The sequence below is a fragment of the Abrus precatorius genome, unplaced genomic scaffold (genome assembly GCF_003935025.1).
Source record: "Abrus precatorius isolate BTA unplaced genomic scaffold, Abrus_2018 Scaffold2, whole genome shotgun sequence".
Taxonomy (NCBI): Eukaryota; Viridiplantae; Streptophyta; class Magnoliopsida; order Fabales; family Fabaceae; genus Abrus; species Abrus precatorius.
The window spans coordinates 36,879,399-36,897,903 of record NW_020874362.1 but is presented as its reverse complement, the minus strand read 5'-3'; the positions used below and the strand labels follow the sequence as shown (position 1 = coordinate 36,897,903).

The following is an 18,505-nucleotide window of genomic DNA, read 5'->3' as shown; positions in this document are numbered from 1 at the left end:
CGTTTTCTGTCTTATTTCATTCCCTTATCTCTTCTACCCTTCTTCCCCATTTAAAGCTTATGAGAATCTCCTTGAATATAAAAAACAAAACTGATGCAACATGATAGGATGGGAATCTTGTTGAACTAGTGACAAAGATGCTCTTATGCATTATTGGTGGGGTATAAACAAAGATGCTTGCATGCTTTATATATTGTTGTCCATGCATGGTTTGATCATCTCATGCTTTGCTAGTGTTGTGGACACGCTGAATCATGCATGACTTATTTCTTATTTGCTTGAGTCCACACAAAATTCAGTTAATTAGGAAGAGAGGGTTGAAAGAAATGTAAAATTACGATTGCAAAAGAGAATCACACCAAGTTGTTTACTTCCTCAAACTATCATTTTATTTAAATTAATAAATAAATTATACTTTACATTCCTGTAGTTTTACACTGTTCAACTTATCTCTCTTATACTTTTTCATCACTAAACTTCTTATACCTTTTTGTATCACTAAACTTTTATTCATATCTTTGCTTAATTTAGTCACAAGTTTAGGGCGTTTAAACTGCAATTGTAGTTTTTTTTTTTACTTTAACTTAAACTTTAAGGAATAATGAAACAAGAAAAAGGTATAGAAAGTAAGTAAAGGAAATGGGAAATATAATTTAGCCCAAAAACATAAAATTCAAATGGTTGAAATCATGATTTTTAATCCAACTTAATATTCGACATCAGTTACTCAGAAATATTCTTTTTATCTAAACCTTAGCAAGTGTAATGGATATGAGAATTAGAGCCATGTTTCACCAGTGAGATATGGATTAAAGTTCCCTTGAAGATGAATAAAATTTAAGTTGTAGAACTCATGATTTGTAGTCCATTCAAAGTAGCCATGTTTAACCATTTACATGGATATTGAAACTTGGTTACCGCATCAAATTTTGCACCGTGTCCACCCATATAGATCATATGAAGATAACGGTAGAGCACATACAAAATTTGGATACTTCACCATTACAACACAAAGCTCTCGCTCCAGTGTCATAATTATTAATTACCACAACATTATAATTGCTGGGGTGATGAGATTTTGAGTAAGGAAGTAAGAGATAGAAAGAAAAAAAGTGAATAAAAATAAGGCATAAAAAAAAGGTGTAAAAATATTATTATTACATGGTACATGGATCAGACAAGCCCCACTCAAAGTCATATATAAAATGAAGCATTTATTTTGTTATTTCCATATATATATATATATATATATATATATATATATATATATATTATGTTTGAGAAGTGGATCAAAGCTCCTGAAACGTGGGTAGAATTAAGTAAGGTCTAGTATCCAATCCTAGCACCAGTGTTAAACTTGGCATTTGTGAAATTCTGTTTTCCTGAACCTGAGTTGTTGAGTGACCCTTTAGTCCCATTGTTACGATTACAAGGTATGCGACTACCCGTAGCAACTTGCGCACCCGTGTTGAACTCTGCACCGTCACCAAATATTTGTTCCCCACTTGTTCCCGAGTTGTTAAAGGAGTCCTCAGTGCCATTGTTGCCACTGAAACCAAAGAGGTTGCTAAAGAAGCCAGACATGGTTTTCCTACGAAGTATGGATCCTAACTTCCCTCAAAATTTGATTTCTTGATTTGTGTTATTTTGGGGGTGCCTTGATGGGTTGCTGTTAACTGAGTCTGCTTTTATAGATAAGGACATGCCATGTTTCCTTCACACAAGCTTGAACTTCAATTCTCATCGACTTGTCCTATGTATGTAACCATGATAATGTCACATGTGAAAACAATACAAAAAATATATTCCATGCAAAAGAGAAATTAATTAACATATTGTAAAGAGACACGTATTCCATTGCATTTGGAGTACACTTTGGTTCGGATTCATATCTCTTGGATAAAATAAAAGGAAAAATCTTTTTTTTTTTGGTGGGTAGAAGGGAAATCACAGTAAACGAAGAAGCATTTGTTCGCTTTGCAAAGGATGAATATTATTCGTGTACCAATTAGAGAATCAAGCATACGATAAGATCAATTGACAGCAAATGCAACATTCTATTTCATATATAATATATAGAAATTGAAGATATTGGAATGCTTGAATGATCTCTTTCTGTGAAGTTAGAAATTAACCGTGCCCGCTTTTAAATTTAATTTATCAGTAAACTAGGTGCGTAGCGTGTTTAAATAATTAACTTATTTTAAAAAAATTAAATATTTTTATAATTTTAAGAATTTTTTAAACTATTTTTTTTTCCATCCATGCACTGGTAAGAGTTTGCTTCTCTTTTTGAAATATAGACTTTATCGCAATGACCCTAGTTTTCCAGCAACAGTTTAACCGTATCCCAAGCGTATTCTGTATGAATGTAATGTGAAGGCTTAATTTTGAGAGGTTCAAAGATTTTCAAAGATAGAAGGGACTAGTTTTGGAAAGCAATACTGATCTTCGAATTGAAAAATTTTCCCTATCTGTCTAAATTCATTCTGATGAGGTGTACAAGTTTAAATGTGAAAGTGATAGCCCATTTAGTAAGACTTATTGTGGTTAGTGTCCAAATTAGTAGGGTTCATAAACGTAGCAACTTCTTATATAAGAAGAGGTGTGATGTGTGAATTGTGATCCCTTGAGACGCATGTACCACATGTGAAGTTGTGGGCTAAATGTTTTTAGTTAAGAAATTAATTAACTTTCAATTTGGGTCCTATTTGAGATGAACAAAAATATAATACATTCAAGATTTACAGACAAACTGACACAAAAAAATAAAAAAAATTGAATTTTGTAATTTTCAAGAGAAGTGTCTAACACGACTAGAGAGAGGAATGTGAGTAATAAATTTTTAATTACTAGTTAAAATTTATTAAAAATTAAAAAAACATTAATTTAAGAATGTAAAAGAATATGCCTGATATAATTTATAGAAGGTATGTGTGAAAAATAAGGTCGTGAGTTAGGTAGGTAGCTAAGAATGCGACACTAGCTTTGAATTTGTCTTTTGTTGTCCTGCGAGCTATGTAGAGTGGATACACATTGTTCAATTAAATTCAGTAAAAAGTGAAAAAGTGAGGAAGAAAAGGATTGCAAGCATTGTTTTAGCGTTAAGGCGAGAAAAGATTTCAAATAAAAAAAATGTTTGTAGTATAATTTATTTTTAAAAAGTAATGCATGTATAACAAAAAAAATTTAAATTATATTAATGTTTTCTATCAACATATAATTAAGTATTTCTAAATTATCATTAAAATAATATCTTATAATATTTGAAATCTTATCAACATATATTAATTTTTCATAATTAATAAACTTAATTTTAATTATTTTAAACTATATTTTTACAAGAATGAGAAACTCTCGCAAGACAACATCGATATAATCCATCTTCTATCGTTTTTGTCCCATTATTATATTTAGAGCTTATTTGTTTTGCCATTCTGAACTTTGTTGAGTTATGATCATTAATTTTTGTTTAAGCTTTAATTTCTCAGACGGAAACTGTTAAACATGCTAATTATTTATATTATAAAATCCATTTCAATTTAAATTACCTACATATAGAAATTCACTCAAATTTAGTGAATTAGGGACTTAAAATTTTCCTATTAAAAAGATTGTTATCCTTAATTTTTGCTATTAAAGAATAATTAATAATAGAATTTCTATCAATTATGAGGAGAATTCATTTGCAATTTTATTTTTTATAACGAGCTATCAAGTCCTATATCAAACTAATTTATATTTTAATTTCGTTCATAGTATCTTATTTTAAAATGACAGTGAATTTTAGTAACATTACCTTTGTAAAGTGCTTCAACAACAGTGCTAAAACATAGGGCATTTGGTCTAGTGGTATGATTCTCGCTTAGGGTGCGAGAGGTCCCGAGTTCAATTCTCGGAATGCCCCAGATAAGTAAATTTTTTTTAACAATCTCTATTTTATTTCATCACTTGAGGGAAATACAGAGAGATAAACTTCATCAAATAAACATCTTACACTTTAATAACATCATAATGGGCTTTGGACACATCAAATAACCATAAAAGTAAATCTAAGTCTGATCTAATTAAGATATCTCTCTCCAGTTTATTCCACTATGCATACTCGCAGCTGCCATAACCTGTAGATCAAATTAAAACAGAAGAAAATGAACACTTAATAATCGCATATAATATGGTATAGTAGCCTTATATTCATTCATAGCACATTAATAACTTACTTGGGTCCTTAGAAACCAAGAGGCCAGAGCCGAAGAAGTTGCAGTTCCAAGTATTCCTTCCTTCCATTGCATAGTACTGATTCATGACAGCAGAGGCATGGTGCATCAATTTGTTGGGCTCATAGCAGGAGCCACCCGGTTGGATCAGCTTGCAATCACTCAATATATTGCAAGCATATTCAATGTTATTTTTCAGTACAGTATCATTTGATAAAGGATTTGCTACACACCACTTATCCTTAGCTATCTGTATTCCATTACCAAATTAACACAAAATGTTAGCTTTTATGATTTTTTAATAGAATATACTTAAATATAGACGATGAAATTTTACCAATCCATTAGCAAACTTCAAATGCCCTCCTGCACAAGTCAATCCAAAGTGTATCAAATAATGACACATTAGATATATGGCTTTAATTTTGTATCATACTAGCAAAATAGAACTCAATATATGAAAGGATCAGTATAAATTTATGAAATTTTAAGCATTTTGGCTATTGGAATTTAGACCAAACGAAAAAGAAAAACCATATAACCATATTATAGAGATAAACTGTCTATGGAAATTACTGGACATTCTAAACAGATTTAATACACATAAAAGAGAAATTTAGATGTAAAATAGACCTATACACAAAATCTAGCAAACACAACATTAAAAAAAAAAAAAACATAAAGTGAATTAATTACCCGAGTTGAAAGAGAGGAGCAGATGAAAAAGAACAAGAAAGAGAAGTGACCCAGTTGATTTGAACATGATGTGATTAGCCAGGAAATTGTAAAAAACGTAATGGTGTTATTTTCTCTATAGAAAATGTTGCTGCTTGAATGTGGAATGAGAGGTCATGGTATATATAGAAGTGTATGTGATAGTGATTGCCACGGAATAGATTTCACCTATCAGTTTTAAACCAATAATTGACCCATTAAGTAAAAAACAAAGAGTTGAAGCGGTTTAAATATAATAAAAGAATGGTATTTACAAGTAACAACTATTTTGGCAATCACTGTCCAATCATCTTCTCCCACACTTACTTTATTCGAAGATGAAACGGTAGCTAGAGGTTCATTGGTTTGGTTATTTTGGGGTCAAATTAATCCTTCATCCTCTCTCATCTTTCTATGTTCTAAATTTTGCCTTACGAAATATGAAAATGGTGTGCTTGTTTTCTCATGTAGAAAGATTATTTAGGAAAGAAAATGGGACATAATTTTAACATTGTTAATGGCCAAAAGAAACCAAAGATGTGATTTGTCTCTCTTATTTTGTTAATATCATTTAGCAAGTTGTATTTGAATGAAGACTATACAAATTAAAACGAGCAAACTTTTAATTTCTCTTGTTACGTTCTAATTACAAAAATGCGTTTTTATTTGTGAGCTAATTGACACATTTCTAAAGAATATTTATGGTATAATTTTTTTTTTCAATTTTAAAAGTTGTTGGCCTATACATATATGCTAATATCACTGTAAATCTTCATTAAAACCAGTAATTTGTCCTGAATTAGAAATGAGAATTTTGCTCACGACAAACTTTATCATACCTAAAATATTTTAAAAAAATGTGCTTTATAAAGAAAAAACGATATTGAACCTTCAAGTTTTGGTGGCATCTTCAGAAAAGGTAGTACAGGAAGATACGTATGCATATCCTTTTTCTGTATAAATACTTGGAAAGGAAAAGATTAAACCGCAAGACAAATTCTATAAATATATATATTTGATTATTTATGATGATGCTTATTATCAAATCGTTTCCTTCACGTTCATGTATTTGATTTTCCCTATCTTCATATTCCTTTTTTCTAATTTGCTTATCAATAAATAGGAATATATATTCTAACATTTGCTCTGAAGGGTAAAAAAATCATAACTCATGGCTACTTCTTCAAACATATGCTTTTAATACGTCCTTATCAATGAATCAATCGCTCCGCGTGTTGATATCCGTACATTTTCAAGGTGTTCATAGAGAAACCATGGTAAAGAAGTGGATCTGCTTCTATTTAATTAATAATATTTTTTAAAAATATTTTTCACATTTAATTTTTTTTTTATTTGACCCATTTGTTCAAGTTTAAGTTGGATAAAATTATCAAATACAATAACACACTTTGCAACTTTTTTAACTTAGAATTATTTGTTAAATTTAAATAATCTCGCATTCTATTATAGTTGATCTGTTCATTTAATAGCAACTTTAAAATACGTTGAATCTTATCTTATTTCATCTATGTTTCATTGATTTCTATCGTGTAAGTTACCTCTCAATCTTATTTCATCTATGTATTTATTTGTTTTTGAAGAATTCAAATATTGAATGTTTTATCTTTTAAATTAAATTTATATTTTGGATCAACCATTCATGATCACGGGACGTGTCACTATCTACTACCTGATCAATTAAAATTGTACTTAATGCGCAGATAGGAGGAAAGGATTTTTTTCAAAATTTATAGATAGAAAAATATTTTAAAGTAATTATTGGTTTTTTTTAATAATTATTGGTTGATTTTAAACTTATATCATTTTTATTCATAAATCAAATATTTTATTAATAATTAAAATACAAATGCTTACTATCATGCAAAAAAAAAAATTTTGAAAAAAACATTTTATACTTTTTTTTAAATTGACAATTATGATTATTTTAATATTTTAAAAATTAAAAAATATTTATATCTTTTTAATATAAATATTAACTTCCACTATCTATTATACATATTTAATATAATATTAACATTCATGATTATTTCATATATGAAAGATATAAAATGCCCTTTTTAATCTTTAAGACATCATAGAAATTACTTAAAATAAATTATATAAAGAATATGATAATTAAAATAAATATTCAAGATTCTTTAAGTTATATTTTATTATAAATTTATTAAATTAGTAATATTCTTGTGATAAAAGAAAATTTCATTAAAATAATAAAAATAAAAGTGAAAAACAATCTATAATAACCATAAGTTAAAACATTGCTTCAAGTAATGTTAAAAAATATTATAAGTGAACAATTAGATAAACTCGTTTATCAAACACGTTTATTATAATAAAATAAACTAGTTTTAAATAAATTAAAAGTTTGTTAATATGTCTTGCTAACATATCTCAAAAAAATGAAAAATGGCAGAATATGAAGGCATGCAACTTGATAAATGGTGGAGGGAGTGATAGGTCAAATAAGACTATTATTTTTATCCCACTCTATCCTTGTCGGGAGCCATACACACAGTCAATGGTCGACTCACGCCTCGCTCTTATTTTTAAGGATAAACTATCATTATAATTATTAATTAAATTTAATGATTCAATTTTCCACAATTTTATTATTTATTATATACCTACAATTTTAAATTATCAAAGATGATATAAATTTTTAGTAATTCAACAATTAAAATCTCAAGAATTAAATTTGAATTGATAAGTATAATAATTACTATTATTTCTTTGAAATAGGCCTCTGATCTTAAAAGAGCAAGTGAATCCACCATCGACTGTGTGTACTTAGCGCCCAACAAAGAAAGAGTGGGATGAGAATAATTGGTAGTTTGGCAGCATTGAAGCCATGGAAATGAAGAGAAAGAGAGGGTAAAGCTATTTTCAATGTCTGTAAGTGAGCTAAATCCACGTCCCAATCCAATCTACAAGATTCACAACCACATTTGAAATCTTTTCGGCCATTAATTTGCGCAACTTGGTGCTATTTTGTCATTATTTATCAGTATCACAACTTGTTCCATGTTTTCTTGTAATATTATTGTACCTTTCCGCAAGCCGCGTTTGGCCAAACCCCATGTTCACTTTTGCTTCTCTTTGCCGACTGGTATCAATTTAATATTATTAATTTAATAAATAACAAATAATATATTATCGAGCACTAAAATCAATTAACAGTAATTATATCCCCTTAAATTGTGATCTTAAGTTTTAAGTTATATTAAATACACTCGTAATGCTTAGTGAATATATATTTTTATATTCCTAATCGCTAAATGTTAAACTGATTTCTGCAAGGCGTTGAGAAACGAATTATTTGTTTATTTATTTATTTTATTCTTGTTTATGAGTTCTATAGATATAGCTATAATATATGTCTATCTTCCATGTGTCATTCTCTCTCTCTTAAACCTTTGTCTTTGCAGATACATATCCATTTTTGTCGTTGCATGTTCTATGTAGTGCATCAATCAGTAGAAGATGCAACCGGTTTGGTTATACCGGGATGACCTCACAAGTCAAATTTAAGATATTCAATCCTTGTCCAAACAATCACGGTATTTGTCCTAAGTAACATAAATTCCTGCTAATGATTTGACTTTGCAGCATGTCATGTGAACACACACTGTCACAAATATGGGTCATGTCTTTTGCGATTACTATCATTTATCAGGGAGTAATGGAACATTGTATTGTATATAAAGGCTTCATTCAATTAAGCTTTTAGACAAAAATTGCAACTCGTTATTCTCTAGTATATTCCATAGTGATGTTATTTCTAAAGATTAGTTTGACTATAGTCATAGTCTTCTCCCTTGCATCCTTAGCTTCATATGCTGAAACAAAGGTGGATGTTGAAATTGAAGCTTTGAAAGCTTTCAAAAACTCCATCACCCATGACCCAAATGGGGCTCTTGCAGATTGGGTTGACAGACACCCTCATTGCAACTGGTCTGGCATTGCATGTGACTCATCTTTAAATCACGTCACTTCAATTTCTCTGGTTAGTCTTCAGCTCCAAGGGGTGATTTCACCATTCCTTGGAAACATTTCAGGCCTTCAGATTCTTGATTTAACTTCAAATTCATTCACTGGTCACATTCCTCCTCAGCTAAGTTTTTGCACTCAACTTTCTCAACTAATTTTTTTTGACAATTCTCTCTCAGGCACAATCCCACCTGAACTAGGAAACCTCAAAAAACTGCAGTACTTGGATTTAGGTAATAACGGCTTGAATGGAAGCCTCCCTGACAGCATATTCAACTGCACTTCTTTGTTGGGTATTGCTTTTAATTCCAACAACCTCACTGGCATAATCCCATCAAACATAGGGAATCTAGTTAATGTTACACAGATTGTAGGATTTGGAAATAACTTGGTGGGGTCTATACCTCTTTCCATAGGTCAGTTGGGAGCTTTGCAATCTATTGATTTTAGCCAAAACAAGTTATCAGGTGTAATACCTCAAGAGATTGGAAATCTCACAAATTTAGTATACCTTCTATTGTTTCAAAATTCCATGACTGGGAAAATCCCTTCTGAGATTGCCAAGTGTAGCCAACTTTTGCACCTTGATTTATATAAAAATGAGTTTATTGGTAGTATTCCTCCAGAGCTAGGAAGTTTAGTTCAGTTAGAGACATTGAGGTTATATCACAATAACTTGAATTCCACGATTCCATCTTCCATATTCCAGTTGAAATCACTAACACATTTAGAACTCTCAGAGAATAACTTAGAGGGAACAATATCTTCTGAGATTGGATATCTGAGTTCCTTACAATATCTAACCCTGCATGTAAATAAGTTTACTGGGAAGATCCCTTCATCAATAACAAAGCTGACAAACTTGACATATCTGTCAATGAGCCAGAATCTCCTTTCAGGTGAACTTCCTTCAAACTTGGGTGTGTTTCAAAATTTGAAGTTTCTTGTTTTGAGCTCCAACTTTTTTCATGGATCCATTCCCCCTAGCATTGCCAATTGTACTAGTCTGGTAAATGTGAGTTTATCTTTAAATGCTTTAACTGGGAAAATTCCTGAGGGATTTTCAAGGATGCCCAATCTTACTTTCCTGTCTCTTGCATCCAATAAAATGACGGGGGAAATCCCAGATGACCTCTACAACTGCTCAAATCTTAGAAGTCTAAGTTTGGCAGAGAACAACTTCAGTGGATTGATAAAATCTGGTATCAAGAACCTGTCCAAACTCCTACGTTTGCTGCTGAATGTGAATTCTTTCATGGGACCAATTCCACCAGAGATTGGAAACTTGAATCAACTCATCACTTTATCACTTTCTGAGAATAAGTTTTCAGGTCAAATTCCACCTGAACTATCCAAACTTTCTCTCCTTCAAGGGCTATCTCTCCATGAAAATGAATTAGAAGGAACCATACCTGATAAACTCTCGGAATTACAACAACTAACCAAACTTTTGCTGCATCAAAACAAGTTGGTTGGTCAAATACCCGATTCTATCTCAAAGCTTGAGATGCTTTCATACTTAGACCTTCATGGCAACAAACTTAATGGGTCCATTCCAAGGAGCATGGGGAAGCTTAATCAGCTTTTAGTCTTGGATCTCTCTCACAACCAATTCATAGGATCAATTCCTGGAGATGTCATTGCAGACTTCAAAGATATGCAGATGTATCTTAACCTTTCTTACAACCACTTTGATGGAGATGTTCCAACTGAGTTGGGCATGTTGGAAATAGTACAAGCCATTGATATTTCAAACAATAATCTTTCAGGTTTCATTCCCAAAACACTTACTGAGTGCAGAAATTTGTTCAATCTTGATTTTTCAGCAAACAATATTTCAGGTCCTATTCCTGCAGAAGCTTTTAGTCACATGAGCTTGATTGAAAGCTTAAACCTCTCAAGAAATCATTTAGAAGGTGAAATCCCTGCAATATTGGCAGAGCTTGATCATCTTAGTTCCCTTGATCTTTCTCAGAATGACTTGAAGGGAACTATTCCTGAGGGCTTTGCCAATCTTTCCAATCTGGTACATCTCAACCTTTCCTTCAATCAACTTGAAGGTCCTGTACCTAAGACAGGATTATTTGCACACATTAATGCATCTAGTATGATGGGAAACCAGGATCTTTGTGGGGCAAAATTCCTACAGCCATGCAGAGAGACAAAACATTCACTATCCAAGAAGAGCATATCTATTATTGCTGCACTTGGATCTTTCGCTATACTTCTATTTCTGGTGTTAGTGATTCTAATTCTCAATCGAGGTACCAAACTCTGCAAATCTAAAGAATGTGACATTGGTGTGAATCATGAACCAGACTACAGTTCAGCATTAGCTCTTAAAAGGTTCAATCCAAAAGACTTGGAAAATGCCACAGGTTTTTTCAGTTCAGACAACATCATTGGCGCTAGCAGTTTGAGCACAGTTTACAAGGGTCAATTTGAAGATGGCCAAATTGTAGCCATAAAAAAATTGAATTTGAACCAATTCTCTGCAAATACTGACAAGATCTTCAAGCGAGAAGCCAACACCTTAAGCCAGCTGAGACATAGGAATTTGGTCAAGGTACTTGGATATGCCTGGGAAAGTGGGAAAATGAAGGCTTTAGTTCTAGAGTACATGGAGAATGGGAATTTGGATAGCATCATACATGGCAAAGCGATAGATCAGCGTGTGACCTCTGAGTGGACATTATCTGAAAGACTCCGAGTTTTCATTTCTATTGCTAGTGGATTGGATTACTTGCACTCTGGTTATGATTTTCCCATTGTACACTGTGATTTAAAGCCTTCTAACATTCTTTTGGACAGAGAGTGGGAAGCTCATGTGAGTGATTTTGGGACTGCTCGAATACTTGGTCTTCATCTGCAGGATGGTAGTACCCTCAGCTCGTCAGCAGCTTTGCAAGGCACAATTGGTTATATGGCACCAGGTATAAGCCATTTCTATTTTGCTAATATCTTATATTTAATGTATAATATATTTTCATCATAATTAAGTTTAAGTGGACTTGCAATCTAAATGAATAATTTAGTTCTTTCCAAATTTTAGTAAGTAAATCTTGCACCTGAGATTGTTCTAATCAGCGAAAGTAGAATCAAGAGTTCAAGACTTGAACGTGTGTTAGTGTTCTATTTGCTGTTTTTGTGCAATGCATGTGACCATATTAGATCTTTCTATTCCGAGAAAGTAGCATCATTAAGACTTGCATGATTACAAAACTTTTTATTTGTGGCTTGAAAACAAAAATTTCAGTGATCCACGCCACAGCTATTCCCCGGCCTTTATCTTGAACAATTAGATATTATATATTTTAAGATGAAAGAAGCAGTGGTTACGATTCACACTGGATCAGTATTAATTGATTATACCAAACATGAAGTAGAATTGCTGTGACTGCATTAGCATATTCAGCATATCCCAAACACTGAATATAATTTCCTTTAGTTTCACCCAACGTGAGTTTACTGTACAGAGCTTCCACCAGGTTTTCCTACTGGTGACTTGAATAAATTGACATGCGAGAATAGACTGAAACGTGTGTTAGTAGATTCACAGCAGCAAGGAGAACACTGCCCCTTTAAATAATAAAGATAATATATGTTTTCCCATCTCCAAACGTATGTGCGCAAAGAGATAGCTAATTGTTTGCTTATTATAACCTAGTTCTTCTTTTAATATCAAATATATCTCTCTTTGTTTCCAATTCTCTTAGGTTATTAACTTTGTAGAATCAAATGTTTTGATAATTTTCACTATCTAAACAACATGTTTCCGTGTTCTTATCAGAATTTGCCTACATGAGGAAAGTAACGACTAAAGCGGATGTGTTCAGCTTTGGTATCATAGTAATGGAGTTTCTAACAAAAAGAAGGCCAACAGGGCTATCAGAAGAGGATGGCTTGCCAATCAGTTTGCATGAAGTAGTGGCAAAAGCCCTTGCCAATGGAATGGAACAGCTTGTCACTATTGTGGACCCTATGTTGACCAGGAATGTTACAAAAGACCATGTTGAAGTATTGGCAGAGCTCTTTAAGCTATCCTTGTGTTGCACCCTCCCTGATCCTGAACATCGACCCAATATGAATGAAGTGTTATCTGCCCTTGTGAAGCTTCAAACAACAAGATAGTGCTACTACCTTGTTAAATGAAAAACACCACCAACCAATCCTTGGAGCTGCTTTTTATGAAGAAGAAAACTTAAATGCTTCCCAATTCATTATTGTTGTCTTTAACAAACAGCAAAGCCTTATTTTACTCATCTTAGTTCTCCAATAATGATGAAATGCGCACAGTATTTTTGTAATGATTAAATGCTTTTCTTAATATATGGAAATTATCAGCATTTCTTCATAACAATGTAATATAGCATTGACTGTCCATTACTGCATCTTGTTCTTTTTCACTCCCCCTACATTCTTGGGTTAGATGCAAGTATGCTTATCATTTATTAATAACACGGTGTAAACAATGGAAATTACACGGTACAGAGTATAATCATAATCATGTAAGAAATAAGCTAAACTAACAAAAATATCAGAAAACTACACCATCCACTGAAACTACCCCTCAGTCTAAAGTATGCATTTAATCGTCTTACTCGTCCTACGCTTGATCTATTTCCTGTTCTTTTCTCATTTTCAGTACCCAACTGAACTTGCTCTTTGATATAGTTGGAGGATGATGTTAACGTGGAATAAAAATAACGGGTTACTTTCAAGTTTAATTGCCCAATATTCCCAGTAGCATGAAAAAACCTTTCAATGTTTTTATTAGTCATAAAGGCTCTACGGTTTCTATCATGTTCATACAGCCATCAAATGTCATAATAAGTTTGTGAAATTCAAAGCTGTGAATAATAAAATGAATATCCCCCGATTCAAAAAATAGGTATAACATACTAAACTCTTGCACCTCCAAAATTCATAGGAAGTAGGAACCACCAAGTATTAAAGTTCAGGACATAACTATGGATCAAAGTTATTCTCTGATGTTTCTTTGTCCTCTTAGGATGAAGAGACCAGAGCAATCATAGTTCCAGTTCTAGATTTAAGATTTACCAACAGAACTTATGTAACTATAGGACTGTTTATAGACTACATGGTGCAATTTCAACTAATTGATTGCATTTGCATTTGACAATTAGAAAGAAGAACATCATAAAATAAAAAAGCATCGCTAATAGGAGAAAAGTAGCTAGGATGCCTCAATTACTGGGAGGATCAGTATGAAGAAATTCTTGAATGGTTGTAGGGAAGTCCAAGCCTCCAAAACCACCACCAGCACCCTCAGAAATAAAGGCAGCTTTCCCTAAAAGCAAGTGTGCTAATCGTAAGGGTTCTTGCTTCTCCTCTCCACCACCATTCAGAAAGTACTTGATCCACCCTTCTAGCCTCAACACCTCCTTCCTACACTTTGGCCCTTCCACACCAACAATCTTCGAATAAAACCCACCTTCACAGTGACAAGAACCATCATCAAAACAATCTTTTTGTTCCGCTTGTTCCTCTGATAAGCCCAAGAGCTGCATTAGCCGTTCAATGTCATCATCTTGAGCTTGATTTAGAGGTGTGATATGATCAGAAGGACTAGTTTGAGATGGGTCTTGATGGGTTGGTGGAAATTCTGGGGAGACCGAGAGGAATGCTTGAGGTGGTTCACTGCTATCTTGGGTGGGAATATTCTGGCTACCACTGGGTTGCTCCACCTGGAGAAACATCGGAGAACTCAAAGAGAAAGACCCTCTTGATAAAACATTGCTTTCTTCTGTTTTAGATTCTAACGGTGCACTTTGGTCAAATTTTAACCTTTTCTCAACCTAAGCAAAAAAAATTTTCAGATTTCGGATTTCATATAAAACAACTGCAACAGCATGTGAGAATGTTGAATTTGAGATTCAATACCTGTTTTAGTGAGGAGAAGAAATTGGAATGCGAGGACAAAGATAATGGTCGAATTTTGTTGTCCATTTTAACTTTCTTTCGCTTGTGTCGTTAATAAATTGTCAAAGACGCATCACTGCTTGCCTATGATATTTATTTAATGACCCATCCACATATACCCTAAAAATGAGTGGCCGTGGGCTTTATTTTCAAATTAAATTTGTTTGAGTTTTTCTTTTTGTTATATTTTTCAAGAAGAAGATAATTCACATATTTTAAATAAAATTAGAGTTATAACTTAAGGGCGTGAAATTTGAACAAAATTGACAGTGGGATGATGTAAAAGGCTAAGCAACATTAGGAAATGGAATAAACAAGATAATTCACATTATCTGAAGAAGTACATTGCAATAACGTTTACTTCAACAAACACAAATCTAAAACTCAAGTCCACAGGTCAATCCTCGCGTGTTTCAATGCTCACTTTCCGGGGACGAAGTTGGTGGCGTAGGCCCAGGCATTGTTGTTCACTGGGTCTGCAAGGTGGTCGGCGAGGTTCTCAAGTGGGCCCTTTCCGGTCACTATGGCCTGAACGAAGAACCCAAACATGGAGAACATGGCCAACCTACCGTTCTTGAGCTCCTTCACTTTAAGCTCAGCAAAAGCCTCTGGGTCATCAGCAAGGCCCAATGGGTCGAAGCTCCCACCAGGGTAGATTGGGTCTGTGACCTCTCCAAGAGGCCCACCGGCAATACGGTAACCCTCGACGGCACCCATCAAGATCACCTGAGTGGCCCAGATGGCGAGGATGCTCTGGGCATGGATCAGGCTTGGGTTACCCAAGTAGTCAAGCCCACCCTCGCTGAAGATCTGGGAACCAGCCTTGAACCACACGGCCTCACCGAATTTAACACCGTTGCGGGACAAGAGCTCGGGGAAGACGCAGCCCAGGGCTCCAAGCATGGCCCACCTGGAGTGGATGACCTCAAGCTCACGGTTCCTTGCGAAGGTTTCTGGGTCAGCGGAAAGCCCAGCAGTGTCCCAACCGTAGTCGCCTGGGAACTCACCAGTGAGGTAGGATGGGGGCTCGCCGGAGAATGGGCCCAAGTACTTGACACGGTCTGGGCCGTACCATGGGCTTCCGGAAGTTGCCTGCTTGGTGACGGTCTTCCTCATGCTAACCCTCCCAACGCCCAAATCTGGGGTTGATGGGGACAGCTTGACGGGCTTGCCAGCCAAGGCTGGGGATGAGAGAGCCATGGAAGAAGCAGCCATGTTGAATTTTAAGGATGAGCTTGCCCTGTGTTTCTGTTAATTATTGCAAGTGGTGAAGGTTGAGGTGAAGTTGGGTGGGTATTTATATGGGCTTGAGGCGGTTGTGGGCTTATCTTGTGCTATCTAAAGCTACAATGCGATTGGGAGTTGTAGATTTTGGTGTTCCACGTGGCACCCCTCCAATCCACCAATGGGTTAGATTCTTTTGTGGTTTGTGACCAATGTGGGTCTTCCACGTATGACTTGGGGATTCCATTAGATATGTTTGTGTAATAAATACTTATTTTATTGTTCCACGTAGGAGCTTCTTGCCTTGAATTATATGGGGTTATGCTTTCATTGTCTCACAAGTGTTAGATATTTTTGGGTCCACTTATTGTTTTGTTGTGGCAAGGCATTTTAGAACCACACAATTTGAAATGATAGTGAGTGCATCGACAGATGTTTTATTTCAACAAGCTTTGGCAACGTGGAAGAACCATTTTAACGCAGACAAATCGTGAAAAGAGCCAAGTAGCAGTTGTTGATGTTACAACGGGTTTATTCAAATATGTTTAGTTGTACCAAATACTTCATCACTTGGGAAAGCATATATATTTATTTGTGTGATCTTAATGCTAGTGTAACTTTAAAGGACCTTTGTCTTTACAATTATTCGGTAATGGTTTATTCTACGCCCACGTCAGTCACTGAGGTACAATTACACATGTATTCTCATCCATGCAATGCATTGGGTGAATTAGCAATGGGGTAATTGAATATTGGTCCCTACCATGCTATGCCTTTTATTTTTACCCGTGTCCCATTTTACACTTGATAGCTTATCCAAAATCTAAAGTGGCCATTCCTTATTGGATGAAAGAAGCATTTATGATATTTCCTTAGATATATATAATAACCTTTTATAGGAAGAGGAATCCAAAAAGATAAGTGATAGGAGATCAAATTTTCCAAAAGTTTCAAACCAATGGAAATTCATATGGACAACTGGGATTATTTTCTTTGCCTGTTAATGGATTTGTGTGTACATTATGATTTATGACGTCAATTTGTAACAAATGGGTGAAGATTGAAGAGCGTAGTTTCAATTTCGCTCATTCTGTTTGAGGTGCCTACCTGTTCGCCACATATAAAAGGTTAAGGTATTGTTGTTCAGGGTCGGTCATATAAAGAAAAATTAAAAGATATTATTATTGATATAATAAATATCTATAAAATAGTGAAAGAAAATTAGTAAATAAAATAATTTACCTGCCTTCCTTCATGTGTGTTTTTACTTTTGAATTGCATATTCAGTGTATGAAAATAAAAGACAGAGAATAAAAAGTTAAGAGGCGAGATTGAAAGGAAAATATTTGAGAGGCGAAATATCAGAAGACCAACTTTCAAACACTTTCTATGAATCGTAAAAAAGAATAACAATAATAATAAAAAGATTGCGTATATAAACATAGATTATGGTTATATAGAACAAAATTCAATACAAAATTATGAGATAGAAATGATAAGCTTCACCACACACAGGCTTCCATTTGTGTGGCAAAGCTTTTAATACATTCAACGATGAAGTTGCAAAATGCTACCACAAATCAGTAATGACATTTTCAATGCTCCTTTTTAATTTAGAGAATTTAAGCCTGGCTAAATGTGTAAAATGAATAAATTAAAATTTTGATCGTAAAATTCTTATAATTTTTTTCTTTTATTAAAAATAATTCTCGAACTAGAAAAAACAACGATAAATATTAAGGATATGCTTGATTTCTCTTTTAAAAAGAGTTTTTAATTTTTTTTTCTAAATATAGTATAAATTTATACTATATTTAAAAAAAAAATTAAAAATTAAAAACAAACATATCCTAAAACTCTTTATTTGAGTATTTAACATATTTGGTTTTTTTAAACTTTCAATATAAATTGTTTTTCTAATATAAATTTTTATTGAAAGCAAAAAGTACAGCGAGGCTTAGCACTTGGCCCAGAGTTCTTTCTTTCTTTATTGTGAGAACTTTCTTCTCCTCTTTTGTAAGATCTTTTACTTGTTTTAGGTTAATATCATATTTTACTTTTTATGATAACTTAAATTTCTTATTTGTCTTTTATTATACCCCCTCTTATTCTTCAAACACCTTACCTTTTAGCACCTCTATCCTTGTGCTTTTTCCATCAATATTCACAACTATTGCTGCTAAAAGGTGATACATTGCTTCTTTGTTGTGATTTAGACCTTGGTACAATCACTTGCTATTGGGCCTATGCTAATCTAGAACGAGGCCTAAAGAATTTTTTTTTTATTTCCAATGATTTTTAGAGTTTTTAAGGCTGCTAGTTTCTTTTTTTTTTTTCTTTTGTAGATGAACATGGGTAGCCATTTTGTTTCTTGTCATGGATTACCATAATACTCTGTT

At 33.5% G+C, this 18,505-nt stretch overlaps 4 protein-coding genes and 1 non-coding gene across 5 annotated transcripts; 2 read left to right on the top strand and 3 right to left on the bottom strand.

Moving 5' to 3' along the window:
* Positions 1-3,835: 3,835 nt before the first annotated feature.
* TRNAP-AGG lies at positions 3,836-3,907 on the top strand. Its single transcript has one exon. It is a non-coding gene; the product is annotated as a tRNA-Pro (tRNA).
* A 188-nt stretch (positions 3,908-4,095) lies between these two features.
* LOC113859975 (glucan endo-1,3-beta-glucosidase-like) lies at positions 4,096-4,980 on the bottom strand. The gene is made up of 4 exons (XM_027492618.1): positions 4,914-4,980; positions 4,555-4,583; positions 4,221-4,467; positions 4,096-4,121 (listed from the first exon to the last, which is right to left on the bottom strand). Exons 1-4 carry the CDS (start codon positions 4,978-4,980, stop codon positions 4,096-4,098), a joined length of 369 nt encoding a protein of 122 aa, XP_027348419.1.
* A 3,326-nt stretch (positions 4,981-8,306) lies between these two features.
* Positions 8,307-13,414, top strand: LOC113860061 (LRR receptor-like serine/threonine-protein kinase FLS2). Its single transcript, XM_027492688.1, has 2 exons — positions 8,307-11,872; positions 12,730-13,414. The coding sequence occupies exons 1-2, from the start codon at positions 8,722-8,724 to the stop codon at positions 13,068-13,070; spliced, it is 3,492 nt and encodes a 1,163-aa protein (XP_027348489.1). The 5' UTR covers positions 8,307-8,721; the 3' UTR covers positions 13,071-13,414.
* Positions 13,415-13,915: 501 nt separating this feature from the next.
* LOC113860064 lies at positions 13,916-15,090 on the bottom strand. Its single transcript, XM_027492690.1, has 2 exons — positions 14,844-15,090; positions 13,916-14,758 (listed from the first exon to the last, which is right to left on the bottom strand). The coding sequence occupies exons 1-2, from the start codon at positions 14,907-14,909 to the stop codon at positions 14,147-14,149; spliced, it is 678 nt and encodes a 225-aa protein (XP_027348491.1). The 5' UTR covers positions 14,910-15,090; the 3' UTR covers positions 13,916-14,146.
* A 37-nt stretch (positions 15,091-15,127) lies between these two features.
* On the bottom strand, positions 15,128-16,167 carry LOC113860062 (chlorophyll a-b binding protein of LHCII type 1). Its single transcript, XM_027492689.1, has one exon. The coding sequence runs from the start codon at positions 16,095-16,097 to the stop codon at positions 15,303-15,305; it is 795 nt and encodes a 264-aa protein (XP_027348490.1). The 5' UTR covers positions 16,098-16,167; the 3' UTR covers positions 15,128-15,302.
* Positions 16,168-18,505: the final 2,338 nt, after the last annotated feature.